Source organism: Durio zibethinus, chromosome 14 (genome assembly GCF_047325235.1).
Source record: "Durio zibethinus cultivar Kanyao isolate XHJ-2024 chromosome 14, ASM4732523v1, whole genome shotgun sequence".
Taxonomy (NCBI): domain Eukaryota; kingdom Viridiplantae; phylum Streptophyta; class Magnoliopsida; order Malvales; family Malvaceae; genus Durio; species Durio zibethinus.
The window spans coordinates 21788738-21809495 of record NC_143175.1 but is presented as its reverse complement, the minus strand read 5'-3'; the positions used below and the strand labels follow the sequence as shown (position 1 = coordinate 21809495).

General features: G+C 31.8%; 3 protein-coding genes across 4 annotated transcripts; 2 read left to right on the top strand and 1 right to left on the bottom strand.

The window, feature by feature from the left end:
* The first annotated feature begins 5876 nt into the window (after positions 1-5876).
* Positions 5877-7896, top strand: LOC111294080 (remorin 4.1-like). Its single transcript, XM_022887245.2, has 2 exons — positions 5877-6722; positions 7344-7896. Exons 1-2 carry the CDS (start codon positions 6081-6083, stop codon positions 7533-7535), a joined length of 834 nt encoding a protein of 277 aa, XP_022742980.1. The 5' UTR covers positions 5877-6080; the 3' UTR covers positions 7536-7896.
* A 985-nt stretch (positions 7897-8881) lies between these two features.
* LOC111293613 (pentatricopeptide repeat-containing protein At2g33680-like) lies at positions 8882-11585 on the bottom strand. The gene has a single exon (XM_022886426.2). The coding sequence runs from the start codon at positions 11488-11490 to the stop codon at positions 9223-9225; it is 2268 nt and encodes a 755-aa protein (XP_022742161.2). The 5' UTR covers positions 11491-11585; the 3' UTR covers positions 8882-9222.
* A 104-nt stretch (positions 11586-11689) lies between these two features.
* SVR3 (elongation factor family protein) lies at positions 11690-20267 on the top strand. Of its 2 annotated transcripts, none has more exons than XM_022886428.2 (14): positions 11690-11982; positions 12062-12171; positions 12714-12917; positions 13816-13992; positions 14322-14474; positions 15237-15326; positions 15629-15763; positions 15904-16020; positions 16372-16523; positions 16593-16677; positions 17315-17409; positions 18143-18308; positions 18672-18867; positions 19800-20267. In XM_022886428.2, exons 1-14 carry the CDS (start codon positions 11775-11777, stop codon positions 19937-19939), a joined length of 2028 nt encoding a protein of 675 aa, XP_022742163.2. In that variant the 5' UTR covers positions 11690-11774; the 3' UTR covers positions 19940-20267. The 2 variants fall into 2 exon arrangements, with proteins under 2 accessions (XP_022742163.2, XP_022742164.2); XM_022886429.2 differs by having other exon boundaries at positions 11838-11963.
* Positions 20268-20758: the final 491 nt, after the last annotated feature.

Genomic DNA, 20758 nt, shown 5'->3' with positions numbered 1-20758 from the left:
CGGTGGCTAGGTGTGAAGGTTCTTAAATTCCTCTTCATTGACCAATTTTCTGGTTTATAACGATCAAAAGAAGGATCAATGTGAGCAATTTGATCGAGACATTTGGTTTTCTCCTGTCTAGGAACGGAGAATTTATTTCGTTAGATATGCATTAATGTGTTAAGGTATCTATCACATCACACTTTATATCACGTACATACTTTATTGAAAAGTTACGGATTTTTTTCGATCTCAATTACTTTTAGCAGTGAAGATGTCTATTTTTTTTTACTTGTATTTTGAAACAAATTTAAGATCAAAATTTATTCATTTTTTTATTAAATTTCATATATTTTCTTAAAATTTTAATATTATTTAAAATTTAATTATTAATTAATTTTACAGAATCAAATACCAATAGATTTTTTTTTTTAAATAGTGAATAGAATCCTTTTTCTTACTTTTATAGTGATTGAGACAACATTACTTGTATTGAAGAAATTCCTTGCTGGTCGGCCGCCCTAGGCCCCTGGGCCTTAGATAAGAATAAAGGACGATATAGATATATGGTCCAGATTAATTTATATTAGTATAAAATGTTTTAATTTTATATTTTTTAAATTATTAATTTTAATAGATTTAAAAAATAATTTAATATTTTTTTTCTGGACCTATTGGAATCAATGCTGAGAAAAATGTTTAAAATAGATGTAAAATTTTTTTTGTTGAGATATATTGAAAACAATAGTGAGAAAAAAGTGTAAAAAAATGTAAGTAACTTAATCCTTTTTTAATTATTAATTTCAATAGATCAATGATATAAAGGAGATAAATTCGTTAGTTAAGACTAAGCTTTTTTTTGTTAATTTGCCTTTTACATATCCTAGATTTATTGAAATCAATAGTTAAAAAAAATATAAAATTAAAATTTTTTTACATATTTTTATAATTATTGAATTTAATAGATCTAAGAGATGAAATTAAATCATTTTTCTTATTTTTACCTTTTTCTCATTTCTTAGATTTATTCAAATAAATTATTAAAAAAATATAAAAATTTTTAATTTTACAGTGATATAAATTAATTCTTAACCATATATATAAATATATATACAAATATATACATACATACACACACCAATGTCACAATTTGCATTTTTTTTTTCAAATTATTTTAATTGATAACATAAAATTTTATGTTCAAAAAAGTATTATAATAAGGAAAAGCTTGGTATATTATTGACTTATAGTTTACTTTATTTATTTATTTTTTTTCAGGAGATTCTTCAAGAAATAATCTAGAGGCAATATAACTTTTGCTGTTGGAGTCAAGTAAGATATTAAGATGATTTGATTTATGTCTATTTATATTATTTAATAAATATGTTAAATTAAATTTAAGTACATTTATTCATAATTAATTAAATTCATGAATATTATAAATAAATGAATGATTAAGTTTATGAATAATTAGATTATTTATTTTGAATTTGATTCATGATTAATTAATAATAAATGAATTTAGACTCAAATTTTTAAATGACACATAATAAGAAGTAAATTTAGTTTATAAAATCTTATAGGTTCATGAATTTTTAAGTTCACGAATAATCAAAGTATATATTAATGTTAGATTAGATATTAAGTAAATTCTAAGGACATGTAAAAGACAGGAAAAAAAAAAAGTTGGATGCTGCAATTAAAAGGATGGCAAAAATGAAACTGACATGATAGTGTTCATGTGCCATAAAGAAAGAGTGCTGCTCTTGCTAAAACATAACAATTCCAATGGGTTGTTGAATTGGGTTGGATCGATATGGGTTAAAACATAGCAATTTTTTGGCTAAAATTGTCATCGGCTACATGCTGAATGTGCTTGGGCTTTTTGCGCATATTAGCTCATAGCTAATGGCAATGGGAAATTTTTTAGCCCAATTTTGGTTCATGTTGATTTCATAAATAAACATTCAAAATTTGAATTAATCGTATAATTTATTTATATTTCCTACCAAAAAATTTATCTAAATTTAATAAAAAGAACTCGAACCGATTCTCAGGTCATACTTGATCTATTTCTTGTGTCAATCCAAGTAATTAAGCAGTAATAAACAATTAAAATGAATATAATACAATTTCTTTTATTATTCCATTTTTTTATTACAGTAACATAATCATGTTTTAATATCCAATAGCTTTTAACCAAGTGACAAAAGTTCCTTTCATAAAAGAATTAAAAATGGAGGTTTCAATAGTATTCCTAATTCCCATCAAATTGTTTTGAAAAGTACATATATTTACTCTGCCGACAACAAAAAATATATAATGAAAATAATATTTTATTATACAAGTAAAATTAGATCATCAATCTCACCAGCTGCCAATTTAATAGCATTAATTAACTTGCTTTAGCGTAAGTAACGGTATATTCAGTCCCAAACGTTATTTTCATCATGCTCAAAAATTATTTTTTTTTGGGTAAGGAAATCTATACTTTTTTATTTCAATCATTATCTTCATATGAAAATGAGTGTTTGCACCGTACATTTATTATTCGTGTGACTAAAGTCTGAAACTCATAAGGGAGAAATCAAATTAATGTTATATTACTAATGAGAAATTGACTTAATCGATAATTTCATATAATAATTCAATTTTAGCTTACCTAACTCTTAATAAAAAGTTTGAACATACTCGTAAATTTTTCTTTTTTATTGTATATATGAATGATACAATTCAAGGTAATGATCATATTGTTATTTTTATCAATTCAAAAAAAAAAAAAAAAAAAAAAAAAAAACCCTTATCAACGGGTCACTCTCAAAAAATAAAGTTCCAATGAATTCACCAACACCTGTACTCAGAACTTTCTTTCAAAATAGTCGGGACTTGTCACATTCCACTTCCATTATCAAATTTAACACTTCCTTTACATCACACAAAAGATAACCCCAAAACTATTAATAAAGAACCTACCACCTTCCTTCATTGCACAAATTTGACCCACCAAATTCAAAAAAAAAAAAAAAGATCCGATTTGTAAGTGTTAATGAAATTACATTTTGATGACAATTACCTTTTTACAAAGGATATTAATTTGGAGATAAGAGAATAATTACAGATAACATCAAATTTTATTAATTTTTTAAAAATAATTGTATTAATTAATTGTGTTGAATTTCAAATTTATAATTGTTTAATTTAATAATGAATGCCAAATAAGGTAAAATTTATTATTAAAAAAATATCATCATGATAAATTTAATCTCAATCCAAATTTTTAATAGCAATGGCAATTTTAAATTACAATGTAAAAAATAGTATTCATCATTAATCTTTTTAATGCTTAAACTAATTTTAATGATAATTGCGCAATTGTAAGGGATCTGGGATAAGTTAGTTTATCACGTGAGACGTCGGCATCTTGAAAATTTAACAGGGAAAAGAAATCTTGATGATCGTACACGTGGCTCCCATATGGTAGTATTACGTCAGTGCTTGCATGGCAGGAAGATACGTAGCTTCTGTGATGTGGCTGTCAGCCAATGAATGATTAGGCACGTAGAGTTCATAACATAATTTGATTAATCACAATGTGACGCGTGTGTAGTTGTATATTTTCATCACTGGTCCACACGCCCCTACCTAATTTGGTGGGCTCTCCATCAAATAGCCGACACGGGATGAACAAATATAGAAGACTACTTTTGCAATTGCACCCTCATGATTTTATGTATTTATGCTTTGCCCAAAATAGATCTTTTTCTTTCTATTTCATCCAATCCTCAACAACTTTTTTTTGGTAGGCTTGAAAATTATTACTACTACTCGAGGTGAAACATTCAAATTAACAAAATCGCAATGGCAATAAATTATTTATATTTATATTAGTTCAAAATTCAAAGATAAAATAGTTTTAATGATTCTAAATAATATTCATTTTTAACTTGGCACACAATATTTATTTTTTAAAAAATCTATTAACGTACTAATATTTGATTAGATTTTTAATATAAAACATTAAATAAAATAAAAAATTAAGAATTTTTAAGTGTTTAAAAAAGAATAAAGATACATAGTTATGATATTTCAGATGAAAGATAGATATGTAGTTTAATTTGAAACAAAAAATAATACATAGTATTAGAAGCTAAATCGAAAAATTTTCTGCTTTATTTGATTTGAGAAAATGTTTTCTGCTTTTATTTTTATTTTTAGTTTTTAGAAGACGGTTTTGTTTTCTATCTTTTGTTTTTTAAAAAATGTATTTGGTGAAAAAAAATAAAAATTATTTTTTAAAAATGCAAAATAAAAAAAACAGTTATGAAAATAATTATTATGAATGATATCTAATTATATAAATATATAATATATACTTATTAATTAATAACTTTCAAAAGTATTTAAATAGGGCCAACTTCCTAACTTGCAAAACAAAGGCAAAAAAGTAATGAAAGTAATTAATATTTTTTATTTTCATAATTAAAACATTTATTATTATTATATTTTTTTTGTTTCAATGGGACAGAACCCTACATCAATGAGGGAAAGGGAAAGGTTGGGGTCGAACTCCAGTCTTATGTCTTCTTAAGGCTTATTTGGTCAGGCCAAGTAGTTGAAGAGAACATTTATTTTTTTTTTACTTTTCACATTTGAGCTCATTTTTATTTTTTTTTTCTAAAAACTTATTTTCATTTTTCATTACTACCCAAATTTTCACTCTTGTTTTTTATTTTTTGAAAAATAAAAATAAAAAATACCTCTGATTTCTAAAACCAAACATTACCTTAAATTCTCATTCTCAATTTTAAGATTTTAAAATACCTAATATATATTTATTATGTTTGAATCTTGATCCCTTTTAGTAGCCATCTTTTTTTGCTCATAGTAGCTATATTTCATTAATATTTCATTTAGTTGTCTTCATCCTTTAATGAGTTACATAGCCTTTTATGGCCATCCAAATGCTTCTACATTTAAAATTAAAACTTCAAAATTTTTGCATCAAGAGATTAGTAGGTCAACTAATTTTCATTAGATTATAATTGTCACTTAATTATTAAGAACATATATGATTAGTGAAAAATCATGTATGCAAGAATGGTGCTTAATGAGGTAACCATGCTTAAGAGAGGGGGTGGGTAGGTGGAATTTAAGAATGAAAGCCACAATACACCTATATACCAGGAATGGAGTTAGATCATAGACATGGTAAAGTGCAAAAAAAGAAACCCCTAAACCCCCTATAATTTTCAAGCTTCATTCATGTAAATGTAATGCATTAAATAACATGCATTTGATAATTTGTATGACTTGTAGCTATACTTTCCATGGATGATAAAGGGACCTCAATAATCAAACCTTAATTTTCCAAATGAATTATTACGCTTCAACCTAGTTATATAAGTATTTTTTTTTTCTAAAATGAGAAATAAAAAAAAAACATAAAAATTTAGGGGGTTTAAAGTCTTCAGACACTCTAATCGTTTATTTGACTTTAATACTCTCATTTTATTTTAAAAGTTTTATACTTGAATTTTAAGTTTGATGGATTGAATTTATAAAATGAGAGAAAATTAAACTTTAGCTCAAATGTTTAACTAACCTCTTTTAAATAGTAAATTTTTTATAAAATTGAAGTAAATTCTTATCATTTGTAATTTCTTTTATCTTATCTTTTATATGTCGGTATACATAAAAGAGAGAAAATTATCCGATTAAAAAGCTCAAAATTCTTTGGATATTAAATAATAATAATAAGAGGTTTAAAGAATTATTCCAAGTTACGAATAAATAAAAGAAAGTCTAAAGCGACATTTCAATCCTGTCTCACTTGCAGTACAATTCCCATCTCTAGGCTTATTTTACTTTAATTACGTGATGAGATTTCACTTGAAAGCCAGCTGATTCTTCTTGAATTCTCTTTCACGTATGTTTGTGGCTCATATTTCTTCAAAACAGTCAAAACTCAAAGCTTAATAATTGTAAAGACGGTGTTCAAACCTCCCAACGCTTCCCCTTACTCTTCCCCTTCGTCTCATGAATAATTCTCCTTCAATTTCATCATATCCTTCTTTTGCTTAAACAACCACTAATTCTCTACTATGTTAACCCTTCAAAGGGCTATTAGCAATGGCGAAAACGACCATAACCGCGATGATGATCATGATCATGACCATGACCATGATGGTGATGAACATATCAGGGACATCCATGCTTTGACCCCACCTCACCCTCCAGCTGTGAACCGTGGCCGTTGGGAGACTGGTAGCCATCGATCATCCTCTTTGTCCATGTCTAGTGAAGCGGGTTCGAGTGAAAACTTTACTACCATGAGTAGAGAGTTCAATGCTCTTGTTCTTGCTGGCTCTTCCATTGAAAACAATGATTCTTCTGATCCTACAAATACTTTAAACAATCATAATCACTTGACCAGGATTGGAGAGGAGGAAGTGCCAGAGGAAACTAATCCTTTGGCTATAGTGCCAGATAATAATCCGTTTGATCAGGGTTCGGATCAACAAAGAAGGGTCGGATCAGAAGGTTCTATGGCGGCGAGTAGTAGCAGCCACGAGGAGGTTTATGTGCTGAGAGTGAAGAAAGAGGAGGTGGAGTCCAAAATATCAGCATGGCAAAACGCAAAGGTTGCAAAGATTAATAATAGGTTTAAGAGAGAAGATGCTATAATTAATGGGAGGGAAAGTGAGCAAGTCCAGAAGGCCGCTTCTTGGATGAAGAAAATCGAGGTATGTTATGGATCCAATTCCAATCTTGTAAGAGACTTAAATGAATTATTTGAACTAAACTTCATATCGATTTAATGTTAATTTTATTATATGATTGTGCCAAACAAATAGAGTACTAGTTAATTATGTGCTCTTAATTCTGTCCAGTATCGCAGAAATTTGATCACTAATGGACGATCCAATTGACTAAGTTGATTATTGAACTTGATAATGATGTTGGTATGTAAGTGGGTTTTGTTCTAAGATATTGAAAATATTTCCCATAGAAAAAAGGGTTGCTGTATTATTATTATTATTGTTATACCTTTGAAAGATCAGTCTGGAGGCTTTAAACAATAATTAGAAGCGGATGTCATGCTAGCTTGTTTAATAATTGAACTTTATGGATTATTTACTTGTTTAATAATTGAACTTAATAATCTTCATGTAATTATCATCTGTTCTTGGTTTTTAGCCAAATCTTAATCAGGTTACTGTGCATTGTTTTCTAAAATTATCGATCAGGTAATCTTTTTTTTTTTTTTGTTTTCCTTAGTCCTTTACATTATCTTTTTGTACTGGTATATGAGTAATATATAGTCCTTATATGTTTACAAAAGTCAATTCATCACTTTTATGCAGAGGAAGCTAGAGGAGAAAAGAGCAAAAGCCTTGGAAAAGATGCAAAACGATGTGGCAAAAGCACACAGAAAAGCAGAAGAGAGAAGGGCATCGGCTGAGGCCAAGAGAGGGACAAAAGTTGCTGAGGTTCTTGAAATAGCCAATTTGATGAGAGCTGTTGGGAGAGCTCCTGCCAAACGATCCTTCTTTTGAGACCTTAATTAATTATTACTTAGTACAAACAATATTCCTTTACATTAGTCCCATCAAAAACCTAATAAAAAAACAAAAAATATTTGTGTGGACACAATAATTCTGCCCTTTTAGGAGTACCTTTATCTTTTCAACTGTAGGTGCCCTACATCAGAGGGCAGTCAAGAGTTGCAACAAATCAAAATAAAAAAAAAAAAATTATAGAACTTATCATGATTTGAAGTTTGTTGGGATTTTTGAGGATTTGTTCGGAACGGTGGTGGAACAGCCTCTTTTTGTCTTGTACAGTTAAAATTATTGCTCGGGGCCATTATAGTTGTTTAAACTTACGATTAAATGTATATGTATTTACTTTGGTGCATTTGCTGCTAATTGGAATGTTATTGCTTGGATGCAAAATCTTTGTTTTAAATGATTATCACAAGGACCCAATATCTCATTTCTTTTTTTTTTTAATGTAATACAAAGGAACCACTAGAATTCTATACATTCCAAGCATGTCTGACTCACAAATTTATGCAGATTTTCATAAGGAAATAAGCTTGAAAAAATGTAATATTTATTTATTTAATTTTTATAAAAGATATCTATCTTGAGAGTGAAAAAAATAAATTATAGGTATTAAAATTATTAAATGTTTAGGCTTCTAGTTCAATGTAATGCTTATTCCTTATTGGCTCTTTATTTTTCTTCGGGTCTCCATTGCAAACTTTCTTAGCAGCTTGGATCCCATTACTGCTTCCCTTGAGTCATATTTTTCATTTTATGTCATTTGGGTTTAAACTGTTTAATAGTAGAAACTAGGCAACAAGTCATATGCATGCATTTTGACTCTCCCTCACAATCGACATCGACTTTGCCTCTTCTTCAAACCCCAAGGCATCTAAAAGCCAAACACAACCAAAAGTTTCTTTATAGAAACAACCTTCAATCATCTCACTTTCATGCCTTTAAAGTAAACCATCAGTTTCTTTGGTGGGGAAAGCTGAAACTATTGACTGTCGTTCCATGCCATGACTTGGGTTCTGGGCAAGAACCAGATGAGCATAGGCAACACATGAAGCTGTGGGGTTTTTGTCTGAACAGAAAGTTAAGGTAAAATGGGTTTTTTAAGGTCGGGTATTAATTTTGAAGAATTTTTTTTTGTTATACCCAGTATTGAGCTGGGTTGCCATCGTAATCAACCACGCGGCTTTTACTAGCCATGTGGATTGACACGTGTGCACTGGATGCAGATGTGTTACCTACGGGATAATTCAAGTGGCAATTCGAACGGAATCGTTGGTGAACGTTCCGTCTAAATCAGGTTAATTTGATAAAAATAAAAGCGTTGGGGGTCAAATGGATTCTAATAAAAATGGACTAAAATTATATGTTTCATAGTTTGAGGGAAAAAGATGTCAATATGCCTATGCAAACATTTGGAGCTGAAATACTCGATCCCTCGTACAAAAGGTGTAATATATGATCCACTATTGTATCTCACTCAAGACAGATTACGACATTTGCAGATTGAAGAATATTCCATCACTATAACCACTAATCCAAGTTTCCCCTTTGCTTAATCCAGCAGGTTTGATCCTTTCTTATGAACTTTAGTACAATATGGGCCTCACCATAATTAAGTGGTAAAATTGCAGGCTTTCCAACTGCAAGAAGTTGAGCAAGTTTGTAGCTTTAGTTATACCTATACAATTTCTCCAATGAAATGAGCATTCTTGGTATCACAATTCTTCCACCTGATTTCATCCATTAATAGATCCAACTTTGCATAAATCTCTCTACTTTCTGGATGGTCATTGTCACTTGCCACAAAACAATGGACCTTATTATCAATTTCTATCCAGCTACAACCTGCTACTTTACTTAAATTCAAGTCATTCATAGCTGCTCTGACTTTTGCTGCCTCATCTAACATTCCTGATCCAGCATACGTGTTTGAAACAAGTATGTAGGAGCCAGCTTCTGCAGGCGACAAGTCTAGCAATTTTTTTGAAGCTAACATGCCAAAACCCAAATCCCCTTGCAACTTACAGACACTGACCAATGTCCTCCATAGTAGAGGCGAATCTGGAAAAGGACTGTTGTTAATAAAATTCATGGCTTCAGGCAACCGTCCTGCCCTCCCTAAAAGATCAACCATACAAGCAAAATGCTCAATTACTGGCCTGATCCCATAATTTGATTCCATTTCATTGAATAAGCATATCCCATCCTGCCATAACCCATTGTAACTACAAGCTTGAAGGATAGCCAATGTAGTAATCTCATCAGGTGCAATACCTTCGCTTTTCATCTCTTTGAAGAGCAGAAGTGCCATTTTACCTTGACCGTGAATGGAATATGCAGAAACCATGGCATTCCAAGAAACTGAATCATGGCCATTCATACCATTAAACATTTGACAAGCATCTTTGATACTGCCACATTTAGCATACATGGTGATCAAGGCATTACTCACCGTTAAATCAGCTTCAAATCCCGTTTTGATGGTGTAAGCATGAAGAGTTTTCCCTTTTACCAAACAAGCTTGATTGGCAGATAAACTAAGAAGCCGTGAGAAAGTGACCAAATCGGGCTTTATACCGCCTAATCTCAGCTGATGAAACAAAACCATGGCATCTTCATTATCATCTCTTTTTGTTACCATGAACCCAACAAGAATTGCATTAAACAAAGCAATATTTTTATTAGAGAAACCATCAAAAACTATTTTTGCAGACGTTAGGTTATCAGATTTGGAATACATATCTACTAATGCAGTCACAATATTGCCATCACAAAGATGACCAACCTTAATCACAAATGCATGGAGTTGAACTCCCAAATCCAAGTTTCTGCACTCTGAGCAGCCATCAAGCACAGTTACTAGACAACCTGAATCACAATAAATTCCTTGGTCAAGTAATTCCAAGAACATATGAACAGCATTTTCACCACAACCACTTCTTACATACGCCGATATAAGTGCTGTCCAAGAAATCAAATTCTTCTCACCCATCGAATAAAACATTCTCTCACTGTATTCAACAATTCCGAGCTTCCCATACATAGTAATCAAAGCATTCCCAAGAGAGGTCACATTAACGACTCCAAACTTAACAGCAAGCCCGTGTAACTGTCTCCCTTCCTCAATACCTACATTTTCACTACATGTGCTTATTATATTAGTAAATGTATAATCAGTTGGCTCCAAACCAGAACTTAACATATCAACCAAAACCCGAAAGGCTTTCTCCATACACCCAGCCTTCCCATACTGGAAAATCATATAATTCAAACACTGAACATCCTTGAAACCAATGTTATCAAAAACTTTTTCTGCTTCATTTAAGAACCCACTCGTTGAATACATAGAAATCAAAGAAGTACCCACAAAAACATTCTCCTGAATCCCACTTTTTATAACAAAACCATGGATTTGCCCCCCACGAATCAGGTCCTCTTCTTCTCTACACGCTTCTAAAATCACCGAACAAGTATGCTCATTGAACTTCTCGCCATAGAAACACATATCGTGAGTGATTCCAAACACGGATTTGTAATCTTCATTGTCTAAATACCCTTTAATTAAAGTAGTCCAAGTGATTGTGTTTCTAACAGGAATTTCATCGAACAGCTTTCTGGCATCATCCAGTTCATTGAATTTCGCATAGAAATTAAGAAGATTATTTCCTTGAAACACGTCATTCGTAGAGTTAGATTTTATTATAAATGCGTGAATTGCTTGACCCAACAAGAAATTTCCAGACCCAATCGAGAGTTTGAGAAGACGGGACCAATCTTCAGCAAGAACCAGCTCTTTATCAGTTGAAATGCTTGAAATGGAACAAGAACGGACCCTTTTTAAACTTGTGTATTTGGCTTTATCAGGTAGCTTAGCTTGTGGTAAAAGCAAGGGATTTTGGGTTTTAAAGGGATGAAGAAGCGCGGTAGCGCCAACAGCAGCTTCCATGGAGATTTGATTTGAATCAAACAAATTAAATTAACACTTTCATAAAAAAAAACATCAGAGGCCACAGATTTTTGGGGCGCTAAAATTGGGTTTGGGCTTAAAATTGGACCCCACAAAAATATGGGGCCACAATGATGACGTGGAGGCAGTCGGGCCTCCCAGTTTAGAAAAAGCTGACCCGATAAAAAGTTTCCGTTGGCTTCAATCACCGCCTCAGTTGCCAAATCCTCCATTCTTTTTTCTTCTCGCTTGCTGAACCGACAAAGAAAGAAGCAAAGAGAGAAATGGAGATGGCCATTAGCATCCATAACTATTCTTTAAAAGCTCCTTCAATTAACCCTAACCCTAAATTTCCATTGCCAAAACTTTTGGGACTCACCTTATCTCCGCTTTCCTCTTTCAACTCCAAGACAACAAGTCTCAAATTTCGTTCTAGGAAGTTGACTAAACCAGTCAAGTGCTCTGTTTCTCAGGCAACTCAACCTGCAATTGGTATTTGATTTCGTTTTTCTTTTTAAAATGTTTTTTTTTTTTTTGTAATAATTTTTTTTAAATCGTCGTTTATTAATAGAGAAGAAGAGTCAGTTAAAGAGGAGAAGGGATATAAGGAACATAGCAATCGTGGCGCATGTTGATCATGGAAAGACTACTTTGGTTGATGCAATGTTGAAACAATCTAAGGTAAAACAATCTGATTTTATCCGCCTTGTTGTTGATAGTTTCTTCTTCTGTTTGGTTTGTGCGTATCTGTTGTTCTAATTTCTGAATTTGGATTGAGTATAAGAGTCTGTTTCACACAGTAGTTTATTTAAAGATCTATTCCCAAAATTGGAGCTTCAGTTTAGTCTCAAAAGACTCCTTTTTGGCCAGCTTTTATAGAAGCTAAAAGTTGGGATTTGAAAGCACTCGTTTGGCCTAGCTTTATCTTTCTGCAACAGAGAAACTACTCAAGAAGCTAGTCCAAATGGATGCTAAGTTGAAATTGATAATGGAGGCTCTTTGGATTGGATAGAGTAGGAAATTTTTATCTGATAGTGTGATTCGACTCAACCCTTTTGACCAGTATCCAGATTTAAATTTTCTACTGGTACTCTTTATCTGATAGAATTGGATTCTTTATAATCTGAAATTAAAATTAAACTATGTATGGTAATACTAATAAAACTCTGTTAGGATAAATGCCAATTTTAATGCTAATTCTCATTGTTGACTTTCTCTTGCAGGTTTTTCGTGATAACCAATTTGTACAAGAGAGGATAATGGACTCAAATGATCTTGAACGTGAGAGGGGTATTACAATTCTGAGCAAAAATACATCTATAACTTATAAGGATACAAAAATTAATATAATAGATACTCCTGGACACTCTGACTTTGGAGGTGAAGTTGAACGCATCCTCAATATGGTCGAAGGGGTTCTTCTAGTGGTACTGTTTTGCACTTTCTCTTGCTTGGAAGTTTATCTTTTCAACTTTTGCCCCTATAGATTACTGTAAAGCAATTTTGTGCTAGTGAATAGTTTAAAACATAAAAACCAAATATAAGATTTTTAAAATTGTTGGTCTAAAGCCATAGAGTTTCCTATCTCCTTAGTTTGAGATGGGCCCCACATGCTAACAATGCATTCAAAAGTTTTCTTTAGGGGCCATCAACATTAAAACACAGTTGTTTTGAAAAACCTTTTCTGCATAAGAGATAAAACAAATTATTGTTGTTGTTTAGGATTAAATTTGCATATCTTTCTTCAGATATTGATTCCTTGGGGCATATTGTGTTAAGAACCTCAGGTACATATTTTTGAGAAATTTATTAGGCTAGATATCAACTTGGTGCTGCCTATTATTATATCCTTAAGTTGGTTGTTACAAGTATTTTCCATACATATAGAACTGTAGAACATTTATTTCTTTTTTGGAAGAGTCAATTGAGAGTGGTTCCAATGATGAAAGTATGTGAAGTTCTTTTTCCCACTGCCATCCCAGTTTGAATGATTTGAGGTAGTTATAAAAGGTTTATATGGAGGATTTAATATGGAGTATAGGTTATAGATGTTCTTGACATTTTAGGTGTTAGGCTTTATCTTTTTCTGAGAAACATATTATTCTTCCTTTCTGTTTCCTTTTCTTTTCCCTTTTTTAACCTTCATGGATCTGCTTAGATTTTGAATCAGATAATAGTAGAATCACATTCAAATATAATTAGTTGTCAAATTTGTTTGATTTTTGTTCTCTGCTTATTATTCCTTTTGGTGGTTTTCTCTCGTAAGCTGTATCCTTGACAGGATTAACTTAATGATGAACTAAAGCAGATTCTTTTTGTTTTTAGGTGGATTCTGTTGAGGGTCCAATGCCACAAACAAGGTTTGTTTTGAAGAAGGCTTTAGAGTTTGGCCTTGCTGTTGTTGTTGTCGTCAACAAGATTGACAGACCATCCGCACGTCCAGATTCTGTCATCAATTCCACATTTGAACTATTTATTGAATTAAATGCTACAGATGAGCAGGTACTGGTATTATATTTTGGAAGGAGTGACTAGCGTGAAGTTCACATGCCATCTTGCATCAAGGCACTGGCTCTATAAAACTGGACCAATATTTTGACAACATCTCATTTCCGAACATGTTAGACCTTCTCAAATAGTAGGAATTATTGTTTAGTATTACAAGAAATGGAATGATATGACTGGAATTTTTCCTTTTTTTTTTCACCCAAAGACAGACATTGCCTCTTTGTATTTTCCTTTTTGGATCTTTGAATCTTTGCTGATGTCTCAATGTCTTTACAAAGTTGCATCTAAACTTCAATCTTGTTTTATACGTTTTTGGTATGCAGTGTGATTTTCAAGCAGTATATGCCAGTGGTATAAAAGGGAAGGCAGGACTGTCTCCTGACAATTTGGCAGAAGATCTTGGGCCTCTCTTTGAGTCTATAATCAGATGCATACCTGGTCCACATATTGACAAAGACGGTGCACTACAAATGCTTGTCAGTGGTTTCTTTTATTTTTTTTGTTGACCCTCATGGTCACTCTCTGTTTATCTACTGTTTTCCTGGTTAATTCCAGTGATAGTAGCTGAAAGTATGCTTAATTACTTGTTGTCAAATTACAGATAAGGATAAAATTTTGCTATGGGTATAATCTAATTGAATCTTATGCTTACAAGTTGCTGACTCTGTTTTTTCCCCTCACAAACACTTTTCTTTTTTGCAAACTAGATTAATATTTGAACTTTTGACTAGAATTTAATTACTACTTGTCCATTTTCCTGGAAAATGGTAATATATGAATGATGTAATTAACGGATATGATGGTAAAATATGAATGGATATAATTAACATATTATAATGTTTGCTTGTTTCAATATGCTATATTTTGTATTTGGCATACATCTATATGAACTTAGCAATGAGATTTATTTCATTTGTTGCCAATAATGAAGCTTTATTGGATGAGAGCAGAAGCTGTAACTAAAAAGCCATCCTGGAAGTTAGTCTTCAAGGAAGCCCGGGCTACAGGATTGATTGAAGAAAAACTTCTGTTAAAGATACATGTCCAATAGCCAAACATTAATAAATCAAAATATATTGAAGTGTGGGAGAAAACCTTATAGAAGTTTATTCTTTTCTGGGAAAAATAATGAAAATTACATGCCTTCTCCTTTTTACTCTGTTTTTCTTTAGTTTTTCCCTAATTTTCTTATTTTCAGCCCAAGTTGTATAACTGGAAAATCTGTGAATTTATTTCAGGCAACAAATATTGAATATGATGAACATAAAGGACGGATAGCTATTGGGCGCTTGCATGCTGGGGTGCTTCGGAAAGGAATAGAAGTAAGGGTAAGATTGCTTCTTTTCTGGAGTCTGGTTTGCACATTGTTCCATATAACATGTATATATATGGAATTTTAATACATTTTTAACTATCCAAAAGAAAGAAAGGTAGGGTGTTAAGAATATCCACAAAATAATAAGCCAGTGTTAAGGACGAAATAAAATCCGTCATCCCTGATGATCCCCACCTATCTATATTGTTAACTTCATTGGAACTTCATGATAGACAAACCACTTTCAGTTAGTGTTCAGAAGAAGAAACTAAACCGCTTTTTCTCTGTTTAACTTAATGGCTTCAAAATTTTCAGGTATGCACATCAGAGGATTCATGTAGATATGCAAGAATTTCTGAACTTTTTGTCTATGAGAAATTCAGTAGGACCCCTGCTGAGAGTGTAGAAGCTGGTGATATTTGTGCTGTTTGTGGAATTGAAGATATTCAGGTAAGTGACTATAAATTTTTCATGGATTAATCGATAGGTTGATTTTACAGTTACTTTTGTAATGTATTAATGTTAATTTCTCAAAACCTTTTTCTTATACTTTTAAATTTTACAATAACCAATTTAATTTCTTTGATCAGATTGGAGAGACTATTGCTGATAAAACATCTGGAAAGCCATTGCCTGCCATTAAGGTGGAAGAACCAACTGTGAAAATGGCTTTTTCTATAAACACTTCACCATTTGCTGGCCGCGAGGTATGCCAAGTGCCAACTAACTGAGAACCTATGAGTCTTGGAATTGGCGTTCTCTATGAATGTTCCGCACATCAGTCATTTGTTTCAGCATTGCCTCAAGTTAATTCTAAGCCAAGTAAAAAAAAGTTTTCTTCTGCAATGCATTTGACTGAAAACTAATGATCTTATCCTCCTAATGATTGGTTACATATTGTGATCAATGTCTGAATGATTTGACATGATTATCTTGTTCCAACCATTGGAATTCCAACATGATTTCATCTCCAATTCAGTGAATATACATGCATGGCAATGTGGAATTTGTGTGCATATTTCTTAACATTGATATCCTCACGATTCTTGCTTCTTTAGGGAAAGTATGTTACTAGCAGGAACCTACGAGATCGACTCTACCGTGAGCTTGAGCGAAATTTAGCTATGAGAGTTGAAGATGGTGAAACTGCAGATACATTTATTGTTTGTGGGCGTGGTACTTTACATATTACCATACTGATAGAAAATATGTAAGTATAAACTCTTCAGTTTCTTGTCAATATTCATCTTGCATGTTATTAAGTAATGATGCTTTCCAGGCGAAGAGAAGGGTATGAATTTATGGTGGGACCTCCCAAAGTTATTAACAAAAAGGTTGATGACAAGTTGCTTGAACCATACGAGGTGATTTTGTAATTCTAATTTTCCTCAATTGCATTTACCTTGTTCATCATTAGAGGACCTTATCTGATTTGGATATGGGTGTACTTGATTTGCCTTTAATGGGGAAGGTTTATTTTCTTCCTAATGGTATTATCCTATTGATTCTATTAATAGTTAAATTGAGAAACTAGACACTCTCACAAATGTAAAATTAACTTAAATTATTGAGGTTTTGACTGATTCTCAAATCTCAAAGAAGTGAAGCTCATGATGGCTGATGGCATAGATGCTGAAGATGATATAAAATTCTGCCCTCTGATATTCAAATCTTCTTTCAGCTTCCATCTCATTTTCTTAACTACAGTTGCCTTGTTTTTTTTTTTTTTTAGACATGAATAAAATCACCGGTATGCATAATGCATAGCTATCTCAGCAAGGTTTGGAGGAAAATTTTCTTCATGCATGGGATACTACAATTCACTTAAGATCAAGTTTTGCTGATTCTTATGAATTGTAAATCCATGTTCTGATACTAAAATGATAGGGGTATCATCAAAGACAATGATAATAAAATTATACCTTGTTAATGATTTGATTATGTTACGCTGTTTATTTTTAATTAACTTGTTTTTTCCCCCGATATTTGGATTCCTTATAGATCGCCACAGTGGAAGTGCCAGAAGAACACATGGGGGCTGTGGTTGAACTTCTTGGCAAAAGGTGTGGAGATATGTTAAATATGGAAGGAGTTGGGTATGTCACTTTTTGCTTTTCTTTTAAATAATCCTTTATGTTTCAGTAACTATCCCTAAGTTATTGGATACAATGCCTTTTGAATGAAGGAAGAACTTGGTGATATTTACTTGCGGAATCAAGTATTTGAATGAACATGTGATTGTAGTCTAATCAGGTCTATTCTTAAGCTGGCACAAATGAAACTTGGACAGGTTTTTATGCACTTTCATTACTACAGAAAACAATATGGAGTTCCTCACACTTAATGAACTTGATTAATGCTGTCCAAATGCTTGTTACTGCCTGTTACATTTTTAAATGTTAAGTGGAATTCAAAAAGTGAGAAGATGGTAGCAGATTTCCTATTTTATGTTAATGGTCAGGCACACTTGCATAATTTGACTCCCTATTTTGGCTATAAATATGAAAGTTTTTGTGGGGAAATAAATTCTTTCTTCATTGAATTAATATCAGAAAATTAAGAAAAAATAGAGAAATATCTCACAAGACAATCTCAACATCACTAGCAAATAAGAATTACTGAAACAACACAATAATCTCAACCTACTCCCCTAATATCTGAATATATTATCAGAACAAAATAAACTTACAAAATCAGAAAAACCTAACCAACACATTCCCTAACTTTTCTACAAAATATCATTCCAAAATTGAATTGTGGCAGTTTGTTCTTGAATTCGCGCTTTATTTGTTCTGTAGTTCACCTAATGATTCTGGTTATGTTTTCTAGGTCTGAAGGTACAACACTTCTGAAATACAAGATCCCCACACGTGGCCTTCTTGGATTGCGGAATGCAATCTTGACAGCTTCTAGGGGAACAGCTATATTGAACACCATATTTGATAGTTATGGACCTTGGGCTGGTGATATTGCTACCCGGGATCAGGGTTCATTGGTAATTATGATTTATCATAGTGTTTAACATATTACATGGCTTTAATACAAGTTGTCTTTGTCGTTAGGTTGTAGTCCCTCACTATTTCTTTAGTGGTTATATTAGTCATTGTTTTACTCATTACCTTAAAGCAATTAAACAAGTGCTGAGACATTTTACTTTTTGAACTTCATTGATGAGATAGAATTTAAGTTCGCAGCTAGATTACAAGCAGCTTTATTTACTTGGATAAAATAGCAGCTAAGAATTAGCACATTTCAATATTTTCTGGTTTTTATTTTTTGCTACTTCGTGGAAGTTTAAAACTGTCTACCTTAGACAATTATTATATGAAAGATTGGTTCACATGAGCTTGATTTTCAGGTTGCCTTTGAGAATGGAAGCAGTACTTCTTATGCACTTGCCAGTTCACAGAAGAGGGGACAGATGTTTATTGGTCCTGGCATTGAAGTTTATAAAGGTCAAATAGTTGGCATCCATCAACGTGCTGGTGACTTGTCCCTGAATGTTTGCAGGAAAAAGGCTGCAACAAATGTACGCTCCAACAAAGAACAAGCAGGTTAGAAGGAAGTTTTAGTGCATTAGTTCAATTTTCTTCTTTAAAGATTCTGATTAACTTCTTATCTTCTCTATTTCCAATCTGTATATTTTAAGGCGAAATGTTCAATTTAAGATTAAATCTTTGGTCCCTTTCTCATATAAGAATCAAACTTTTAATTTGGTCTGATTTAGGATGTGATCTTTTCAAGGATAAATTATGATTAATGAATCACTCTGCATCTTAGTGAAAATCATGAATCAATTCCAAATTAATGTTAATTTTTTAGATCATAACTCTATATTCTTTGACAATGGCAAAGTGTGTGTTGCTTATGATAAACATTCTTTGATATATAGAAAATTACTAGAGTTAAAATTAATAAAAGAACATACTAAAATTACAAAACATGCTCCTCAAAAAGTTGCAAGTCCTTCAAAAACTAAGCAGAGTATTGTTCTTAATCCTTATCATCATGTGTATCTAAGTTTACCTTCTGACCTATTTCTGAACTTACAAAATAATAAAGGAAGAATGGTCAAGGGAGGCCCCTCACCCGTAATAGCAAAATTCTAGGGGTGGTACCCCACACTCTACCCTTGTTTGTTGATCACTTGTTAATACTGCCAATTACATTAAAATCCATTCGATGTTATGTTCAACTCTAGTACATAACAAGTATGTGAGTTCCTTGTTCATCAATCATCTGGAGTATGATTGTAACTGAAAGTTCTGGAGAGTTTTGCTATTATTGTAAATGGTTACTATAACTATCAGCTATTTTTATCTCCTTTTTTTTCCAGGTACCGGAAAAATATATGTTTTCTTATGATATGATGGTTTGCTAATTTCCTTCTGTTTTCCCTCTTTTTTCCGTTTTTCTCTCCTACATGCATCTAGAGAGCAATCCCTAGATCTGTTCATTTAATAACTCACATTTCCTCGTTATGCAGTTGTTCTTGATACCCCATTGGATTATAGTCTGGATGACTGCATTGAGTATATCCAAGAAGATGAACTGGTGGAGGTCACTCCATCAAGTGTCAGAATGTGCAAAAATCCAAAATTTGCAGCTGCAAAGAAGAGTCGGTAAATCCAGCCTATCAGACATTATGGTCCACAAGCAATCTTACCCGCCACGTAAATCATTGTAGTCAAGCTGCATATTTCTGCGGCTAAATTCACCTCATTGCCAAAGTTTATGCCATTTATGTGCTCTGTTGAGCATATGAATCCCCCTTCATGCAATTTTAGCAATTGAAATTCCGAAGGAAGCTATTTCAAGATTTTCATTTCTTGGTATAGCTGCTGTATTTAATGATATGGTACCAAGATCATGATTGGTACACAAGGTAACGATAATATAGAGTAAAATAAAATTATAAATAAGATTAAAATAAATAATATTATTTTATTTTGTATTTGGTGCATTTAAAAATTAAAATAAAATAATTTATTTATTGATTAAATTTTTTTTTTCAAAATTTATATAATTTAAATTATTAATATATGTTTTGATAATATAATAAAACATATAAATTTAATTTCATAAATTAAAAATAATATTTTTCAGTTTGAAAAAAGTGAATTATTTTATGTTAAAAAGATAATAATTTTTTTGTGATCTTATTTTTTTAATTAAATACAAATTAAATATGATATAAAATAATTATTATAATATTTTATTTATTATTTTGTATATCGCACATGATCAAAATATGCGATAATTGGATTGTACTGCGAAGAGGAATTAGGAAAAAGTTTTGGTCCGATCGTAGGACATACAAGAGCCACCTGTTTCAATGGCCTGAGGTTAGTGGAACGTATGATGTGTTTAATTATTAGTCGAAAAACAAATGACGTGACTTATTAAAAATTTAATCCACTGTTTGACATTTTGAAACTAGGAGAA

What these genes read in the sequence shown, in the direction of transcription:
- LOC111294080 (XM_022887245.2), top strand. Translation starts at nt 6,081, where the DNA reads ATGTTAACCCTTCAAAGGGCTATTAGCAATGGCGAAAACGACCATAAC. An exon ending in CTTGGATGAAGAAAATCGAG is followed by an intron (nt 6,723 to 7,343) that starts GTATGTTATGGA and finishes ACTTTTATGCAG; the next exon opens with AGGAAGCTAGAGGAGAAAAG.
- SVR3 (XM_022886428.2), top strand. Translation starts at nt 11,775, where the DNA reads ATGGAGATGGCCATTAGCATCCATAACTATTCTTTAAAAGCTCCTTCA. An exon ending in TCGAAGGGGTTCTTCTAGTG is followed by an intron (nt 12,918 to 13,815) that starts GTACTGTTTTGC and finishes TTTTGTTTTTAG; the next exon opens with GTGGATTCTGTTGAGGGTCC. An exon ending in TAAATGCTACAGATGAGCAG is followed by an intron (nt 13,993 to 14,321) that starts GTACTGGTATTA and finishes TTTGGTATGCAG; the next exon opens with TGTGATTTTCAAGCAGTATA.
- LOC111293613 (XM_022886426.2), bottom strand. Translation starts at nt 11,490, where the DNA reads ATGGAAGCTGCTGTTGGCGCTACCGCGCTTCTTCATCCCTTTAAAACC.